Below are 19,758 nucleotides of genomic sequence, written 5' to 3' on the forward strand. Positions count from 1 at the left end.
AGCTTAACAAAAGAATTTTAGGCATGGCCACCTCCCCTGTATTTGTTTGTGATGCTACTGATAGCCAGCAGTCAAATATCTCCTGGCTGTCTATACTTATTGCTGTTTTTCATGTTTTCCCCCAGGCTGGAAGACCATCTCATTTCTCCCCAGGCGGCCCAACATGCCAGAACCGTCTGCCCACAGGCTCTGCCCAGCACTCATCAGGCAGTCTACAGGGAGGGCAAGCCCAGCACTCCCGGGGCCTGCGTCTCCTCTTCACATAAGAACCTTGGCAGCAAGCTGGGTCAGTTCTGGGACTGGTGATGTCTAGAATCTTTGTGAAGCACCAGAAAGTGCAGGCACATACTCTGCTCCTGGGAAGCCCTCAGGTCTCCACCACAGCCCCTGTCAGAGAGGCTCACAGGGCCCTAAAACCACAGCCAGGCCAGTCGCTGCCTCATCCCACATATGGCCTGCTCTGAGTGCTGCCTTCCTTCCACCTCTGGGAGCTACTGGGGCAAGATCTCTGATGGGGGAAAGCCAGGTTTGATGTGACACTTGAGAGGAGGAATCTCAGGATTATGTAGATTAATGACCAAGGTCTTGACGCCTCAAATTCCGGTGCTGAGGATGGCAGCTGCGTGTTACAAGGCTGGACCAACTCAGAAAAGTGTGACTGGGCACAGGCAACTCATCCAAACGCGTTTTGAAACATCCAGTTGAGTTAACCAGAGACCCATAGGAGATAAAAGTATTTTTTAGATGCCAGAAAAAATACATATGCTTTGAATCAGAAATGTACTAAGTATTTTTTTTTTAATTTTTGAGAGGAAATTAAAAGGATTATGAGCAGGCCAGATAAGACTCTAATTTCCATTCAAATAGGAAAAACAGAACAGCGGGTCAGATTCCAGTATGAGGAACATCTGAGAACTTGTGTAATCTGCTCACAATCAATTCAAAGGCTTCCAAGCCTAGGCTCAGAGCAGCAGGCTAGTTATGGAGACAGAAAGAAAGCCGGGCTACTTGGGACTCAGGGGAGGATCTCTTCACTGTGACCAGTTTCAGAGGTTTTGCAAACTTCGTTTTTTGTTGTTGTTATTTGTTTGTTTGTTTTTATTGAGACAGAGTTTCACTTTGTGGCCCCGGGTAGAGTGCTGTGGCATCACAGCTCACAGCAACCTCCAACTCGGGCTTAAGCGATTCTCTTGCTTCAGCCTTCCAAGTAGCTAGGACTACAGGCTCCCACCCACAACACTGAGCTTTTTTTTTTTTTTTTTTTGGTAGAGATGGGGAGTCTCACTCTGGCTCAAGCTGGTCTCGAACCTCTGAGCTCAGGGCAATCCACCTGCCTCAGCCTCCCAGAGTGCTAGGATTACAGACGTGACCCACCATGCCCAGCCATTTTTGTTTTTTGTTTTTGAGACAAGAGTCTCACTATGTCGCCTTGGGTAGAGTGCCCTGGTGTCACAGCTCATAGCAACCTCAAACTCTTGGGCTTAAGTGATTCTCTTGCCTCAGCCTCCCAAATAGCTGGGATGCTTCATTATTTTTTTGTTATAGTTGTCATTATTGTTTGGCAGGCCCTGGCTGGGTTCAAACCTTCCAGCTCCAGTGTATGTAGCTGGTGCCCCAGCCACAGAGCTAAAGGTACCAACCCAGTTTTGCCAACTTTGATCATCAGTTATTTTACGTGTGTTTTTTTTGTTTTGTTTTGTTTTTGGTTTTTGGCCAGGGCTGGGTTTGAACCCGCCACCTCTGGCATATGGGACCAGCGCCCTACTCCTTGAGCCACAGGCGCCGCCCTACGTGTGTTTTATTAGAACTATAAATATTAATATGACCTCTCTAAAGGTGAGCACCTCAATGATTTATCCAAGAGATTTCTACTGCCAGGGTGGAGGTCTTGGGTCATCTAACAATTTTTTACAACCAGGCATAGTGGCTCACGCCTGTAATCCTAGCACTTGGGAGGCCAAGGTGGGTGGATTTCCTGAGCTCACAAGTTCAAGACCAGCCTGAGCCAGAGTGAGACCTTGTCTCTAAAAATAGCTGGACATTGTGTCAGGCGCCTGCAGTCCCAGCTACTTGGGAGGCTGAGGCAAGAGAATCGCGTAAGGTTGCTGTCAGCTATGATACCACAGCACTCTACCAAGGATGACAAAGTGAGACATTGTCTCAAAAAAAAAAAGTTTGCCAGTTTGACCAAACGCCATTGAGTTAGAAATTATCTCAAGTTCTGTAGGCCTAAACTTCCTAAAGGGTGCCTCAGTGCATTCAGGGTAACTTGGCAGTAACATCTTTGCTTTACCAAAATGGCCACCAGGGCGAGTAAGGTCATATTTTTGGGAAAGCTTTATCACGCCATTACTTGTAGAAATGGAGGTGCTGAGGTCATCATGGGTACAAATGGCCGAGTCGTGGTGGCTGCTGATGCTGGCACTTAGGGTTGACATTAGTGTTCTTTCAAGAACAATTAACGAGGGCGGCGCCTGTGGCTCAAAGGAGTAGGGCAATGGCCCCATATACCAGAGCTGGCTGGTTCAAACTCAGCCCCGGCCAAAAACTGCAAAAAATAAAAAAGAACAATTGACGTTAGCCCTGACAAAGTCTGGGCCTGGCAAATTCTGATTCCTTGCATGAACTGGGTGGGCACCCACTGGGGACTCAGCTGTTACCAGCCCCTCTCCCTGCAATACAGGATGGGCAAGCTGGAGCCCCTACAGGGCCCTTCCCAAATCTCATCACAGGTGCACCCTTTTAGCTCACTGTACATTGAGACCATAATTCAAGTGTCCCTTCCTCATGCCTACTCCTACAGGCTCAGCCCAGCTGGGACCCAGGACACTGACCCTGAGCCATGCCCTCCCTCCCTGACCTGCGAAGAACCCGGAATATTTATTTGCTGCCCTCGCCTAGTCCTGCTAGGTTGCTCTGAGCCTCAAGCCAGCACTCTTGGTCCTTGAAAATCCCTTTACATGGGCAGTGCCTGTGGCTCAAGGAGTAGGGCGCTGGCCCCATATACCGGAGGTGGAGGGTTCAAACCCGGCCTCGGCCAAAAACTGCAAAAAAAAAAATCCCTTTACTTGAGGAAAGTTCTCCCTTTGGAGGGTCCACGCCTCTGAGTGGTCTTGTCTAGGTCATTTAATCACCCTTTGTCCCCCGCCTGGTACAGATTCTGTTCTTCCTCTGCTCCTCATGTGGGCTGGGCCCACAGCCACCTCAGGCCTTGCCACCCGTGGCCATAGCCAGCTGCTGTGTCCCGAGTTGGTCTCCCTGCCCCCACCCCCTCCTGTAGCCACCTATCTGAGGAACGGATGGCAAAAGCCTTCACTAGGTGCCATGTCTGGGCTCAGCAGACAAGTAAGGAGAGGACAGGGCAGCGAGGGGCTGGGCGCTGCCCTCCTGAGGTGAACTGCCTTCTATCATTCTTTTCCCACCTGAGAACCCAGCTGACTTCCTCCCTGCACTCCTGCTTTTCTCGCTCCCACCTCCTCTCTGTTCTCTCGAGTACCCTCCCCAGCCAATATGGGTCCCAGGCAACTGTTCCCATGGGCTTTCTCACTGCCCACCCAGAAACCCCACGGCAACCCCGTCTCCACCCTGGGTTTCTTCTCTAGCCCCCTCGCACCGTGTGGCAGGTCAGTGCTACGGGGAAACTCGTAACTGCTCAATCAGGGTACAGGCCAGAAGGTACATTGTTTTCAAGCAAAGGACTCAGCCCTGTAGAGCCAAGAGGAAATAGTTCCCAAGGGAAAATGCCAAGAATATGGCTTAGAATTTGGCAAGACATTGGCCTGAGGAAAGCTATTCTCATTTCCCCATCAACCAAGACTATCTTGAAGATCAAAATTACATGCCTTGTGATTTTCTAGATCTGGGAGTTAAAATGTCCAATCTCGTCTGAAATGGACTCACAGGTAAGTCCCAGGAAGCCCCTGGGACTCGTCCACAGCTACCCCGCCTCCCAGCTCCTGGCTTCCTCAGTGGGTCTCTTTATTTTTATGGGGTCTCTGAAAGTCTACAGTGTGGTATGTGGTGGGGAAGGGAGAGAGGAAAAGGGGGCGACTGAACCAAGATGATCTCACGGGGCAAGTTCCTTCTCTCTCCTGGCCACTCCGTCCCTCCCTCACCTGCCCTGGGAAGCTCCCAGTCCTGGGACGCCTGCCTCCCCTGGCACAAGCTTCCTAATACCCTGAGTTGTGACGGGGCTTCCCAGGGTGTCTCCCTTCACTTGTATGTGGTTCTTCTCAGGGGTTGGTTTAAATACCTACGTTTTTATCTCCTGGGCCATATTCTAAAGCCATTGAGTGGATAGCACAGACAAGTACTGGCCAGTTGTCCTGAAATTCTAGCTCAAGATCCAGTTCCAGGCCACACAAGGTGGCTTACAGCTGTAATCCTAGCACTCTGGGAGGCCGAGGTGGATGGATTGCCTGAGCTCAGGAGTTGGCGACCTCCCTCAGCAAGAGTGAAACCCCATCTCTAAAAAAGCTACTTGGGAGGCTGAGGCAAGAGAATCTCTTGAGCCCAAGTGTTTGAGGTTATTGTGAGCCATGATGGCAGGGCACTCTACCCAGGGTGACAGAGTGAGACTCTGTCTCAAAAAAAAAAAAGACCCAGTTCCAGGTAGTGACTATCCAGGGCCACCATTTGAGTTCCATATCAGAAATAGATTCTTTGCGGGTCAAAAGAGAATTATGAAAGCTTTTTGCTAGGGATTTGGGGAATCCTGCAGGGATGATTCCTTTATATTTGAGACAAAACAGATCACATTCCAAAGGTAGCAGAGCTATTTCTAAAATGAAGGAGCTGAGAGGAGCTTGGACTAAGGGAGTAGCAGAGCCACCCTGTCACATCCTGTCACATACATACAGTGACCTGGGCTCCTTTGGCTGTAGAATGAGGAGAGAAAAGGGCCACCAGGAAGAGGCACATGGCATCTGATATATAGGAACAGGCCCAGCTGAGTCCCCAGTGAGCCATGCAGGGCATCCCATCTGTTCCTGGTCCTTGGCGTGGGCCTCCTCCAGAGCACTGCTGGGGGAGTGGGCACATGGAGGGGCTCCGCCTGGAGAAGCCCCCTGCAGCTCAGAGAGGAGAGCCCCACCCACTTCTGGTGTTTGTTATACAAATTAAACTACCAGACATCCAGTTACTTTCGAGTTCCAGATAAACAAATGTGTGTCTGTGCTGTATGGAGGTGCCAAACAGTGGCCCAGGGAGACAATTCCATGTTCTATGGACTTTCTTAAAGGCTGAGAGGGGCCAGGGAGGCTGAACAGGGTGTAGAGGGAGGTCTCCCTGCTGCACACTCTGCCGGCACCTTCCCAGGCTGCATGATGAGTAAACAAGTCCCCTGAGCCACAGGCGCCAGGGAGCCACAGGTACTGGCCCAGGACGGCTGCTTTTCTTGGCTTTATGGCCCAGCCCAGGAAAGAGCATCCTTAGAGAGGCTCCAGAGCAGATGTGACTGAACTCTCTCTTCTCCCCAGCAGCCATTGACACCAGGCCTAGAGAGTGGATGCCAGCGGGACGTCAAGAAGAGCCTTACCTGTCCCACTCAGGGGCCCCCAGCCAGCCAAGGGAGGTGCCCCGGGACCCAGGCGGTGGAGAGGCCACCAGGTAGGGGTGGGATGTCACAAGGCCTTGTCCTCTGACTCCACCAGTGGGCTCTGGAGGTGGGTCCCCATGGCCAATGCAGAGTACCCAGGAGACCTGGCAGAGCTTCTCTGAGGCCTGAAGATGGAAGCCAGGGAACGTTTTCACTGGGGCTTGAGATGCAGTGTCAAGATAGCCAGACCTGAGGTCACCACACCTGGTAACAAAAGGCGAGGGGACCTGCTGCCTGAGAGTCATCAGTGCTCAAACTGGAAGGAGCACTCCTAAACATGCCCAGGGTACTAGTTTTAACAATAGCCAGAGGCCAAGTATGGTGGCTCAGCATATAATCTTAGCACTTTGGGAGGCTGGGTTGGGAGGATTACTTAAGGCCAGTAGTAAGATCCCATCCTCTACAAAAAAAACAAAAATTAGCCAGGAGTGGTGGTGCCTATAGTCCCTGATACTCAGGAAGCTGTGGCAGGAGGATCACTTGAGCCCAGGAGATGGAGATTGCAGTGAACTGTGATGATGCCACTGCATTTTAGCCCTACCTCAATAAAAAGCTAGGTGAACAAGTCCCCGGGAAGTGTGAGGGTGTGGTAAGATAACGTGGGGGCAGTGTCCTGTCTCAGCTATTTATTTGCATTTGGAGTAGGTGGAGAAGGGGGTTAGTAAATGGTCGGGCTGAGTAAATGATTTTAGCTTCCTAAAACAAAGTGCACCCCCAAGGAGATAAACAAGGTTTTCTCTCTTCCTTTATATGACATAAAACAGACTGGCCCAACGGGTTACCAGATTGTTTTTTTTAACCTTTTTGAGACAGATTCTGTCACCTAGGCTAGAGTGCCATGGCATCAGCCTAGCTCACTGCAACCTCCAACTCCTAGGCTCAAGCACTCCTCCTGCCTCAGTCACCTGAGTAGCTGGGACTATAAGCCTGGGCCACCACACCCACTAGTTTTTCTATTTTAAGTAGAAATGGGGTCTTGCTCTTGCTCTTGCTCCGGCTTTTCTTGAACTCCTAAGCTCAAGCAATCCTCTGCCTGGGCCTCCCAAAGTGTTAGGATTACAGAAGTGAGCCACTGCACCTGCCCAGACTTTTGGAATCTAGAAAGGACTTTTCTAATTTCACCAGGCTCTTCTTTTTTTTTGGTTTTTGGCCGGGGCTGGGTTTGAACCCGCCACCTCTGGCATATGGGACCGGCACCCTACTCCTTGAGCCATCGGTGCCGCCCCTTCGTTTTTTTGTTTTTTTTTTTAGACAGAGTCTCACTCTTTCACCCTCAGTAGAGTGCCATGGCATTCACAGCAACCTTACTCATGGGCTCAAGCGATTCTCTTGCCTCAACCTCCCAAGTAGCTGGGACTACAGGCACCTGCCACAACTCCCAGCTATTTGTAGAGATGGTATCTCACCCTGTCTCAAGCTGGTCTTGAACCTGTGAGCTCAGGCAGTCCACCCGCCTCGGCCTCCCAGAGTGCTAGGATTAAAGGCATGAACCACCTCACCGAGCCACACCAGCCTCTTCTTTTGGATCTGAGGACGCCTGCACAGGCTCTCAGACCCAGCCTGTCCCTGGCTTGGAGGCACACCAGCTGCTCCTATCCACTTCACTTGGCCACAGTGCCCTGAAGCAGAGTACTATCACAGTCGAAAGGCCAACCTCCTGCACTTAAATCTGGAGCTAGAGGCATGTTTACCATAGTTTTAGAGACCATGGGAGAACAGGCTGAAAGAGCCAGCAGACCCTGCACGCGGGGAGAAAAATGCAAGAGAGGGGGGCCTGGAGGTGTTGAACCCCACCACTTTTATCAGTCCACAGAGTCCAGCATTTTCCTTGGGGTGAGGAATTAGAGCTGCAGGAAGGACTTGAGGACCTGGGTTAGAAAGGGGCAGGTGTCCAGGCTGTCCCAAAGGGACCAGGTGGAAGGAGACAGGATGAGCCAGGCTGGGGTGGGTAGGCAGCCTGGGGATCTGAGCATCTAGGGGCCTCCAGCTCAATTGCTGACCATCCTGGTGACCCAATGAACCACCAATCCACCTCCTCAACCTGGGCCTCCTCCTCTCTCAGTGGCTGAAAGGGAGCTACTCTGCCAGGTAAGGGGTTCTCTGGCTCTCAGTACCCGCCTGATAGGACAGGTCAAAAATGGAAGTCCCCAGCTGGGTGCGGGTAATCCTAGCACTCTGGACGGCCGAGGCAGGTGGATCGCCTGAGCTCATAGGTTTGAGACCAGCCTGAGCAAGAGCAGGACCCTGTCTCTCAAAATAGCTGGGTGTTGTGGCAGGTGCCTATAGTCCCAGCTACTCGGAAGGCTAAGATAAGGGAATCACTTGAGCCCAAGAGTTTGAGGTTGCTGTGAGCTGTGATGCCACAGCACTCTATCAAGGGTGACAAAAGTGAGACTCTGTCTCAAAAAAAAAAAAAAAAAAAAACCCAGACTCCCCCAAGAGGTAAGCTGGAGCTCTAAGAGCCAACTAGCTCTTCTGCAGTTCAGCCAGGCCAAGGCTGCCATTCTGGGCTGGGCTCATTCTTTTTCTTCCTATAAATGCTGAGTTTGTTTCTGTCCCACTGGGGATAGCCCTCTCTCCCCAAAAATAACTATTTTGATAGCAGGCAGGGGACCCCAAAGGAATCCCTTTCTTCTTGGAAGGTTTCTTCTTCAAGCTTTCCATTAGGCACAGATGCCCCATTAGGGTGAAACCCACGGTGTTCTCACCTTAGTACCAGCCGCTAAATTCACCTCTTATTTTATGTATTTATTTCTTTATTTTTAAGAGAACAGAGTCTGATCAACTCTTAAGTGTGGGAGTTTTGTGTGAAGAAGAGGAAGATGGACAGAAGAAGGAGTTGTTCTGTCTCCCCTCCTTCCCCACCGGCTCCCTGACTCAGCCTGAAATATTCTTCCCCCTCCACCCAGCCTCGTCTGCCAGGCTGACTGCAGCCCCCTTGAGATCTCACCTGGGCATCCCCTCCTCCCGCCTGACCCCAAGGAGCATATTACACTCCCCTGCCAGGCTCACAGCAGCCGCAGTTCCTCCCGGCATCCCACTGAGTTGTCATGTGGTTGGTCCTGGCTGCGCCCCATTCTCAAAGACAGGCTCCACTAGCTTAGTTCCTACTGCTGTGTCCCTACACTGGCCTGAGCAGGCTGTCAGAGTGCTTGTCAATGATCAAGGAGGAGAAAGAGCAGCTGTCGATGTGGCTTTGGTGGGACACATTTGTCCCCTCAGCTTCCCCCAGCTCTGCTATCTAAGTTTTTTTTAGCAGTTTTCAAAGTACTTTATTTATTCATTTATTTTTCAATTTCAGAATATCAAGGAGGTATACATGTTTTGGTTATGTAAATTGCTTTTGTACAGTTTGAGTCAAAGTTATATCACCCATTAGGTGTGAATTTACCCATCCCCTCCTCCCCACTACTTTTTTTTTTTTTTTTAGAGACAGAGTGTCACTTTGTCACCCTCGGTAGAATGTGGCGTCACAGCTCACACCAACCTCCAGGTCTTGGGCTTAGGTGATTCTCTTGCCTCAGCCTCCAGAGCAGCTGGGACTACAGGCGCCTGCCATAATGCCCAGCTATTTTTTGTTGCAGTCTGGCCGAGGCTGGGTTTGAACCCACCACCCTCAGTACATGGGGCCAGCACCCTACTCACTGAGCCGCAGGTGCCACCCAAAGATACAAGTTTGTCTTTTTTTTTTTGGTTGTAGTTGTCACTGTGGTTTGGCAGGCCCAGGGTGGGTTTGAACCAGCCAGCTCTGGTGTATGTGGCTGGCGCCCTAGCTGCTGAGCTATATGCACCGAGCCCACCTCCCCACTACTGTCTGGGCTTTCCAGGTGAGGACAGCAATAGCTGCCCCACTCAAGAAAAGCTGGGTGGGTGGGTGGAAAGCCCCTGGGTCTGGGTAACCAGTGGACAGAATGATGGCACTGACCACTTAGCCCCTGCCTCGGGGGTCATGGCTGCTTGAGCTCCTCTCAGGAACTTTCAGCAACTGGTCTTGCTATGAAATCACTTTGCTGGAGGCCAGGAAGTCCAAGTCTAGAGCCCACAGGCCCGCTGCCTCTCCAGCCTCCTGCATGCAGTTCCCCTTGCTTTGTTCTGTCAGCTTCTTAGAATCCTTAGCTAGAGAAAGACACTGCTGACCAGGCTTTTAAAATGTATTTTTCAAAAAAATAAAGTGCATTTATCTTTTGAAGAACTGAGGTGCTCCCATGAAATATAGGAGCCCAGACTCACAGGGCCATGTGCACCTCGGAATGTGGTGGCAATGGCAGTGCTGCCTTGACTGTCACCCGGCCTTCCCTGTGGCCTGTTGGTCCAGCTCCACATGGCCCTGTGATCCCTGGAAAGCAGCCCCAGAGTGATGGGGAGCGCATTCTCCTGGAAGCTGCCCTCCGGGTGGCCTGAGCCCAGGCCAGGGAGTGGGTTCCCCTGATGGAGCCCTGGCATCCTGTCCCAGGGCAGGATCAGAAGCAGATGGCATCACAGATCCCGCCCTGCCTCAGTAAAAATAAGAAGAAAGAGATTGCATGCCTGCCTGCAGATGAGCTGCCCCCACACATTTGTCCCTCAGGATGCCTACTGGCTCACGAGGACACATCAGTGCAGCCAGCTGAAAAAACAAACTAAGAACAAGGAGGCCAGGGAACGAGGTTAGGACAGCCGCACATGTCTACACACACGTAGACTGTCATTGTGACTGTTGTATACATGCCTTCGTCTGGTGCATTCCCCAGTCCCACACCTCAGCCCCATCGGGTTTCTCTAACCAGATGAACCATCTGCAGCAATGACTGAGGGCCATTATGAATCTGATGAGCTGAGGCCACTTGGGGGACCCCTGAGTGCTTTGTTTGGACCTCAGTGCACACTGGGGCAACACAGGAGCCGCTGCCTGGGAGGTGCTGAGTGGCGGATCATGACTCAGCAGCATTCCGATGCTCAGCAGCAGAGGTCAAATCTCTCCAGAGGCTTTTATTGCTTTTCCCTCCAACACAATGTCCCCATTGACTAGCAGAGATCATGTAAGGGGTCAGGCCGCACTAATAAATAATCACCTGTCTTGCTGGGCACCTCCCATGTTACACATATATCAAAGTTTACTGTTTTTCCAGTACCCTGTGCCATGTATTTCTACACCAAATGACTTTCCCCAAGTCATAGTGACTGCCACCCTGGACTTCCTTCCCACGTGCTTTCTCTGCTCTGCCCCGGTATGCCCTCATCTCCAACCCAGTGCCATTTCCCGGCTCTGTCTCCCCACTGCCTCCAGACCACCGTGCTCACCCTGCTGCGGGACGAGGAGCCCGAGGCCATCTGGGGTTCAGCTGACCCTTACCAGCAGCCATGCACCCCTGCCTCCCACAGTGTCCTTCCTGTAGCCCCTGCAGAGTCCTGTGACAGTGGCCCAGTCTCCATGGTCAACATAACTACCTCCTGCAGCAGCTCCAAGGCGGTTTGGAGGGATTCATGAGGGTGGGCTCTGCCAGGCCAAGGGGCAGTTCCCTGGTGCTCTGCCAAGGGTCACCTTCTGCAATGCCAGTGGGAACACATCTCATTCCCAGCAAATCATTAATCTGACCCAACAAAGGTCATGTCCCAGGAGAAAGGGGAAGCTGGCTTTTAAAATGAAGGAAACCTCCAGGGAAATAGAACCAACAAGATGTGCATGTTTGTGTGTGTATATACACACAGTCAGACCTCTGTAAGTTGACCACCCAAGAGACTGTAACAAACTGGTCAAAAACAGAGGTCATCAACGTAAGGAACTAGGCTTTCTGTATTGATAGGCTCATGTAGTACATGTCTGGTCTCTGAAAATTAGGTCAACTTGAGATGGTCAAGATAGGGAGGGGGTCGACTATGAAGGTACACACACACATATACATATATATATAGAGAGAGAGAGAGAGAGAGATTTATTTTAAGGAATTATCTTATGTGATCATAGAAGCATGGTGAGTCCAAAATCTGATGGGTTAGGCCAGCAGGCGAAGATTCAGGAAGGAGTTGCAGTTCAAATCCAAAGGCCAGCTGCTTATAGAATTCCTTCTTGCTCTGGGAGGGTCATTCTTTTTCTGTTCAGACCTTCAGCTGATTGAATGAGGCCCACCAACATTATGGAAGACAGGACATTTTGCTTTGCTCAAAGTCCACAGATTTAAATGTTAAACTCACCCAAAAAATAATGTACAAAAACATCTAAAATAATGTTTGAACAAATATCTTTTTTTTTTAGAGACAGAGTCTCACTATGTCACCCTCGGTAGAGTGCCGTGTTATCACAGCTCACAGCAACATCCAGTTCTTGGGCTTAGGTGATTCTCTTGCCTCAGCCTCCTGAGCAGCTGGGACTACAGGCACTCACCACAACGCCCAACTATTTTTTTGTTGCAGTTTGGCTAGGGGCCAGGTTCAAACCCACCAGCCTCAGTATATGGGGCCGGCACCCTACTCACTGAACCACAGGCGCCGCCCTTGACCAAATATCTTGCCATCTTGGCCCAGCCAAGTAGACACATAAAAATCACATTACAGGGCAGTGCCTGTGGCTCAGTGGGTAGGGCACCGGCCCCAAATATGGAGGGTGGCGGGTTCGAACCTGACCCTGACCAGCTAAAACAGCAATGATAATTGCAACAAAAAATAACCAGGCGTTGTAGTAGGCACCTGTAGTCCCAGCTACTCAGGAGACTGAGACAAGAGAATCACTTAAGTACAAGAGTTGGAGGTTCTGTGAACTGTGAACTGTGACACCACGGCACTCTACTGAGGGCGACAAAGTGAGACTCTGTCTCAAAAAAAAAAAAAAAATCACATTACGTGAGGGCTTTGATACACACTGTCAAATTGCTCTCCAGAAGATTGAGGCCCCTCCTGGTTATCTTTGGGCTGAGGGGTAGTGGAGTTCTGAATCTACTTCCCAAACCTTATCTCCTTTTGTTTTTTGCTGACTTTCCTCAGCTGACCCCTGGCTCCAAACTTGACCTTGCTGCCTGTTGGCTTTAAGGCATCCAATGTAAAGCCACTGTCCCTCCTGTCCCACACAGCCCCTGAATGCCTGTGAGGGCTGCCTTTCAGCACCAGGTGGTAGGTGACCCTACCGTCACCAATGCCAATCGTAGCTGCCACTATCCACATGAACAGTTTTGTTCTCTGCTTTCCTTCTTCACATGGTAGGGCTACACTTACAGATGACTAAGGTGGTAAATACTATATTTTACCACAATTTAAGATGTTAACAGTTATAACAATGGCAAAATATCAAAATTATAATAACCAAAATATAAAAATATGTGACCCAAATAATAGTAAAAGAAAACCACCTAATTTGTTGCAGGTTTTTTTTTTTTTTTTTTTTTTTTTTGGTCAAAGCTGGGTTTGAACCCTCCATCCTCGGTATATGGGACCAGCGCCCTACTCCGGAGCCACAGGCACTGCCTGAAGACCACCTAATTTGATCATTAAACATTGTATGTATGTATCAAAAATCATACCGTGGCTCAGCATCTGTAGCTCAGCGGCTAGGGTGCCAGCCACATACACCAGAGCTGGCAATTTCGAATCCAACCCAGGCCTGCCAAACAACAATGACAACTACAACCAAAAAATAGCTGGTGTTGTGGCGGGCACCTGTAGTCCCAGCTACTTGGGAGGCTGAGGCAAGAGAATCGCTTAAGCCCAAGAGTTTGAGGTTGCTGTGAGCTATGACACCATGGCACTCTACCCAGGGCAACATAGTGAGACTCTAAAAAAAATCATGCTGTACCTCATAAATATATACAATTATTTATCAATTTTAAAAAAGAAAACTCCACCTGTAGTCCCAGCTACTCGGGAGGCTGAGGCAAGAGAATCACTTAAGCCCAGGAGTTGGAGGTTGCTGTGAGCTGTGTGAGGCCTCAGCACTCTACCGAGGGCCATAAAGTGAGACTCAGTCTCTACAAAAAAAAAAAAGAAAATTCCCTCATTATACCATATAAAAAGCTCTTCTATGTGTATAAGAAAAGCATTACCATGGCAGGGCACCTAGCACTCTGGGAGCCAAGGCAAGTAGATTGCCTGACCTCACAGGTTTGAAACCTGAGCAAGAGCTCAAGAGTTTGAGGTTGCTGTGAGCTATGATGCCAAGGCACTCTACTGAGGGTGACAAAGTGAAACTCTGTTTCAAAAAAAAAGAAGAAGAAGAAAAGCATCACCAACACATTGATCTAATTATATAGCCTTGTTCCCTGGTCAGATAGCCCTGCATATCTGTGAACTTTAGTTAAGAGTTAGAAGTTAACCTTTTCTTTGTTTCTTAGTAAATAGCACACATGAGCTATATCTATAAGTGAAAGAGATAAAACTTAATAAATTAGAGCATACTAGTCAACAGAAATAGTATACAACTATTATAAATCTTTTTTTTTGTTACACAGAATCTCACTATGTCACCTTCAGTAGAGTGCCCTGGCTTCCCAGCTCACAGCAACCTCAAACTCTTGGGCTTAAGTGATTCTCTTGCCTCAGCCTCCCAAGTAGCTGCGACTGCAGGCACCCGCCACAACACCCAGCTATTTTTTGGTTGGTGTTATCATTGTTGTTTGGCAGGCCTGGGCTGGATTCGAACCCACCAGCTCCAGTGTATGTGGCTGGCACCCTAGCCGCTGAGCTACAGGCTCTGAGCCTGTTTTTCTTTCTTTTCTTTTTTTTTTTTTTGTAGAGACAGAGTTTCACTTTACGGCCCTAGGTAGAGTGCCATGGCATCACACAGCTCACAGCAACCTCCAACTCCTGGGCTTAAGCGATTCTCTTGCCTCAGCCTCCCAAGTAGCTGGGACTACAGGTGCCCGCCACAACACCCGGCTATTTTCTTTGTTGCAGTTTGGCTGGGGCCGGGTTTGAACCCGCCACCCTCGGTATATGGGGCCGGCACCTTACCGACTGAGCCACAGGTGCCGCCCAGTCTGAGCCTGTTTTTCTAATTATTAAAGTTACATATTCTCAATGTTAATGGGAGGGGTGCATATATTAATAGAAACAAGTCAGAGAAATTCCACAGTCTCCTCCAAGTCCCCCTCTCCCAACTATAACCCCCGTTTGTGGTGCCTACAGCAGGACCCCACACACATGTGCAGTCATTACAGCTGTTCTGTAGATAAAGAACAACGAGGGAAGCTGAGGCTCCCAGAATGCCAGTGAATGTGCTGGAGAGAAGCGAAGCCAGGCTCCCATTGGTGCCTGCCTGGCGTCTGCGGGTGAGCAGGGGAGTTGCTCTTTCCTCCTCCTCTGATTTCTACCTATTTAGTAGCTATGACTCTAGATTGTACGTTTTGTTCTAGGGAACTTACATCAGGCTTCACCTGTAAGCCCCGGACAGCCCAGACTCCAGAGATCCTGGACCGGATCCCCCCCAAGGCAAAGGCGTCAGCTCTGGCCCCTCAATTCTCTTCCTGTGGCCCCCAGCAGGCCAGCCGCCCCAGCTCCATGGCATCCTCCATGAGGGGCCTGCAAAGTAAGTCAGCCTGGGTCCTGGCCAACCCCGAGGGAAGGGCACTTTGTTGCCACATTTGGGCCCATGCCCCTTCTGTACGTGCCCACCAGTGGTTGGGAAGGCTGGTGGCTTCCTTTGGGAGCTGTTCATTAATCTTCCCCTCTTATTAAATTTGCTATTGGCCCCAGTGGTTCACACACCAGTTGGGGAGTGAGTCCTCCAGGCAATGTCGCTGTGAGATCAACCCCCACTCCCAGGGATGTGCAGAGTCAGCTCTGCTGCACCAGGGTCAGTCCCACAACTTGGACCTGCCTTCTGGTGGGAGGCAGCGCCCAGCCCCCATCCCACGAACTGTGTCCCTGCCAGGCCCAGCCACTGGTCAGGTGGTCTCTGAGTCAAACAGAAGAAGCAGGTGGCTGCTGGAGAAGAGATGAGGGTCTGCCAGAAAGGCCTCAGTGTGGGGTGGACCCAAGGGTCCCCCCTCTGCCCCTGGGGCCTCCCTATCACCCTTGTGCTCACAGTAAGGACCCCTTCTCTTGCCTTTGTCTGACCCTTACAGCCTCACCAGTTGACACCCCTTCCTACCATCTGAGCTGGGCTGGGCCTTTCCAAAGGGCTTTACTAGAAATGAGGGAAAACAAAAGGACAGAACAAAAGAACATCAGGCAGGCAAAATCAGTCACCCTCAGGATATACGCATTCTGTGACTGTCCCCCACTTTCCTGACCCTGACTCTGGCCAGCTGGCCCCACTGGGCCGGAGGTGTGGTTACTCAGTCCTCCCTCTTCCTGCTGGGAAACTGAAGCCCCAGCCCATCCCACCAGCCACAGCAAGGGCAGGCCTGAGAGGCAGACAGGCCTCCCCCTCTGCCAGGCCCCAGTAGCCAGTGGCTGGCCCCACAAGCAGCAGCATGATATGACCGCTCAGCCAGTGCTGGTTGTGTGTCCTGTGGACTCAATACGCCTGAGCCATTGCCAGCTCAAAAACTCACTGAGCACCCCACACCCAACAGCCTGCTTCCTGTGAGGAAAGAGTGTGGCCAAACAAGTCGCATCCCGGCCACAAAGCAGGTGACCTGTGGGAGGGAAGGTTCTCTTTATTCTGTTTGTACATGAGCCGGTGAAAGAAGGGATTCTGTGGATGGGACAGAGGGGGCTCTGTGCAGGGGCCACTTGGCACTGGCATCTCACTCTGGCTTTTCTCTCCAGGCAGCCAATCTTACAGGAAGTGAGGATGGTGTCTTTCCCTGATGTCACCGTCATTGCCTGAGGATCAGCCAGCTTCCCATTCTGAGCCCAGTGGCAGCTGCAGGCGATGGATGTGAAGGGACAGTTGAGGAAAGGCCATCGCAGCCCCACTGTCCAGGTCACTTCCTCACCAGGACACTGCTTCCCCAGGCAGCCTGCTCCTTTCCTCCTGGTGGGGGGCAGTTCCCTGGTCACCTTTCACACACAGAGGAGGCTTTTGTCCTCAGGAGACCCTCTGGCCCCAGGAACAGTAGGCTCTGGATTCGGATTCAGCAGCCCAGCCCTCCCAGGCCCCAGATGGCAGGCAAGGTTGGAGGCCAGATCCACGCCAGTTCCATCTCCCAGGCTCATGAGGAGGAACCAGAGCCTCAAGAGCTCAGCCCAGCAGCGGGGCCTTTCCCAAGACTGCTGACCAGGGTTGCCTTGGCAGAACCAGCTCTCCTCACTCAGACCAAATACTTGGAAACAGAAGGGATTTGGAATAAGGGAAACTCCTTCCCAAGCCATGTGCCTCAGCACCAGATTTTCTATTTTCCTTCTCTTAAAATCTGATGAAGAATATGGTGTGTTCCAATCTCTTCAAAGCAGCCTGCGCTCCTGCACACGGGTCTAAAGGCCTTCGGAAGCTGACCAGTTTGAGCAGGGAATGCCTTCTGCTTCCCTCCCTCCATGCGGACCTCAGATGCAGACAGCTCCCCTGACCAAATTCTAGTGCCACTGGGGAGGCAGGTGTCATCAGGGCCATGTCTCAGGACTGGAAGGATGTTTGCCTTCAGGGCCAACATGGCACAGGTGTCCTGGATGTGACCCAAGCCATAAAACCATAAAATCAAACAAAATTAATCAGTACTGACATGGTCGTGTGTGTTAGAGAGAGAGAGAGAGAGAGAGACGGGAAATGAAAACAATCAATCATATGTTCTACCCCTGGGTACTTTATCTGCCCTGGCAAGGCCCTTTAGTAGGGACATCCTTGTCCCACTGGCCATAAATAAAAGGTAAGCACTGCGTTTTTCAGTGGCCTTCTGACTCCTCAGGATGGCAGGCAAGAGGCCAGGTTACCCATGAGATGACATCATGGGCCAGGACCCCAGTGACTCTCCTGAGTTCTTGGTAGTGGCTGCAGGCTGGGCACATTAGAACTCTGCTATAAGCCCAGCCCCACAGCCACATCTCGGTTCTCTGGGACTGAGTGAGGCCAGCACTGTCTGCTCTTGGTACAGAAAGCTGCCATCTTGGACTGTCAACTCCAGAGCTCCTGACCCGACCTGACCTGCGGGGGCAGAAAGAGAGAACACAAACACTCATTGTCGGTGTTGTCAGTGTGAGCAGAGAGGGAAGGAGAGGGTTTCTGAAACGCAATCACTCTGTGGTGAAACTTTGAAAAGGTGTAATGGTAGCTCGGCACCCATAGCACAGTGGTTACGATGCCAGCCACATACACTGAAGTTGGTGGGTTCAAACGCGGCCCGGGCCAGCTAAACAATAATGACAACTGCAACAAAAAATAGCAGGGCATTGTGGCGGGCGCCTGTAGTCCCAGCTTCTTGGGCGGCTGAGGCAAGAGAATCGTCTAAGCCCAAGAATTTGAGGTTGCTGTGAGCTGTGATGCCACAGCACTTTACCGAGGGCCATAAGTGAGACTCTTGTCTCTACCAAAAAAAAAAAGGTGTAATGGAAAAATCTTTCCTGTTGCCCCCAATAAATCCACACCCGAGTTCAGATTCCTCAGATGCTGCTGCCTGGCACAGCCTCTCCCCTTCTTGGCATGGGAGCCAAAGAGACCTGCGGGGGTGGGACAGTCATCAGTTTTAGCCCAGTGTCTCTGTGCTGTGAAAGCAACTGCGCTTCCTCCCTGGAGCCCACCAAAGAGCTGACTCTGGTTATAAGTGTCTAGTTATTGTGGGAGAAGAAAAGATAATCTCTTAGTGAACAAGGGAGTATCCAATTTAGGGTCAAAATACACTGAGATTACCAGGTGAGGTCTGGGTGGTTCTTTCGGGAAATACTGTAAATACTACCCAGGCCTCTGCACCACACCCCTGGGAGAGTCCACTCCCAGACACTCGCTTCTACATTCCAAGGCTAAAGGCTCGAAATGTACTTTGTAAAACACCAGCAACTTGGCTGGTCCAAAGGTAGTGAGCTATCGCACTTGATTGTTCACAGTTACAGACTGAACTCCTTGTTCTGCTCTTTCCCACCTTCTCACTACTGCACTTGACTGGTCTTTAAAAAAAATGAAAAAAAAAAAAAAAAAGAAACACCAGCAACTTAATCTTAAATATTCCAGCAACTGGCTTCAGTGAGTTAGCACAGGTTACATACGAACACAATCTAAGGGGGAAAAAAATCAAATATACAAATAAACCAAAACATTTTTGAAAGTCATCTGGAGATCTATTCAGATTGCTCATACAGTTTGCCCATGAAAACTATCCAGGGACACCACCGAGAGGAATTGGAACTAGTGAAAAATGGAGAGCCTTTAGGTAGACCAGGCTCCTCTGCGCATGGGCACTAGGCGCTCTCAGGTTACCTCACACCTCTGATTTCTTCTAAGTAGTGGAGAGCTCATTCTCAGCCAGGTGGGGCTGCTTGGCAAGGTTAAGTTAAATTGGGACCCTTGGCAAGGAATGTAAGAGACAGGTAGAGGTTTTGGATCCAGTCAGATATCAGAGGCCAGTCAGCACGTTGGGAAGGATTTGGCCAAAATTAAAAGAGCTAAATAAAAAAAGAAAACAAATGAACAAGTAAGATTAATGCTAAAAGAAAATCCATGATAGGGCAGCGCCTGTGGCTCAGTGAGTAGGGCGCCGGCCACATATACCAAGGGTGGCAGGTTCGAACCCAGCCCCTAGCCGAACTGTAACAAAAACTAGCCGGGCGTTGTGGCGGGCACCTGTAGTCCCAGCTACTTGGGAGGCTGAGGCAAGAGAATCGCCTAAGCCCAGGAGTTAGAGGTTGCTATAAGCTATGACACCACAGCACTCTACCGAGGGCAATAAAGTGAGATTGTCTCTAAAAAAAAAGAAAAGAAAAGAAAATCCATGATAAGCAAAATGCCAGGCTTTTTAATAAAAACAAGTATGACCCTGTTCTTGGATGACTCTACCTGGATTGCGTAACCCTCGTCCCAGCAATGATTCCAATAAAACTTTATTTACAAAGATTGGCAGCTATCATGTGGGCTATAGTTTGCCAATTTGATTTTTTTAATCTTGCATTAAACATTACATTAAAATATTTATCTTGATTACTGAGTTAGCGTATCCTCTTAAATTTTGGGTGCAAGGTGAATGCCTCACCCCTCCCCCTAATCCTGACCCTGGATCTGGGGGAGCCTTCTGGCCCTCACTGTGTCCCGACTGCACAGCCTTGTGGGCCTGACCATTCCTCATCTCTCCAGACACAGTGTGGCAAGTTGTATGGACAAATGATTCAGT

The 19,758-nt window shown here is 50.4% G+C and overlaps 1 protein-coding gene across 3 annotated transcripts in view; it reads left to right on the forward strand.

The window, feature by feature from the left end:
• Nucleotides 1–19,475, forward strand: part of ARMC9 (armadillo repeat containing 9) — a 199,553-nt gene extending 180,078 nt beyond the window's left edge. For 2 of the 3 annotated variants that reach the window (XM_053597121.1, XM_053597123.1), the window contains 4 exons: nucleotides 126–286; nucleotides 5,478–5,607; nucleotides 14,914–15,086; nucleotides 16,274–19,475. In XM_053597121.1, the coding sequence (XP_053453096.1) occupies nucleotides 126–286; nucleotides 5,478–5,607; nucleotides 14,914–15,086; nucleotides 16,274–16,296 (487 nt within the window). In that variant the 3' untranslated portion in view covers nucleotides 16,297–19,475. The remainder of the gene's footprint in view (nucleotides 1–125; nucleotides 287–5,477; nucleotides 5,608–14,913; nucleotides 15,087–16,273) is intronic. The other variant, XM_053597122.1, reaches the window with a different exon arrangement.
• Nucleotides 19,476–19,758: the final 283 nt, after the last annotated feature.

This window comes from Nycticebus coucang, chromosome 7, assembly GCF_027406575.1.
Source record: "Nycticebus coucang isolate mNycCou1 chromosome 7, mNycCou1.pri, whole genome shotgun sequence".
Taxonomy (NCBI): Eukaryota; Metazoa; Chordata; class Mammalia; order Primates; family Lorisidae; genus Nycticebus; species Nycticebus coucang.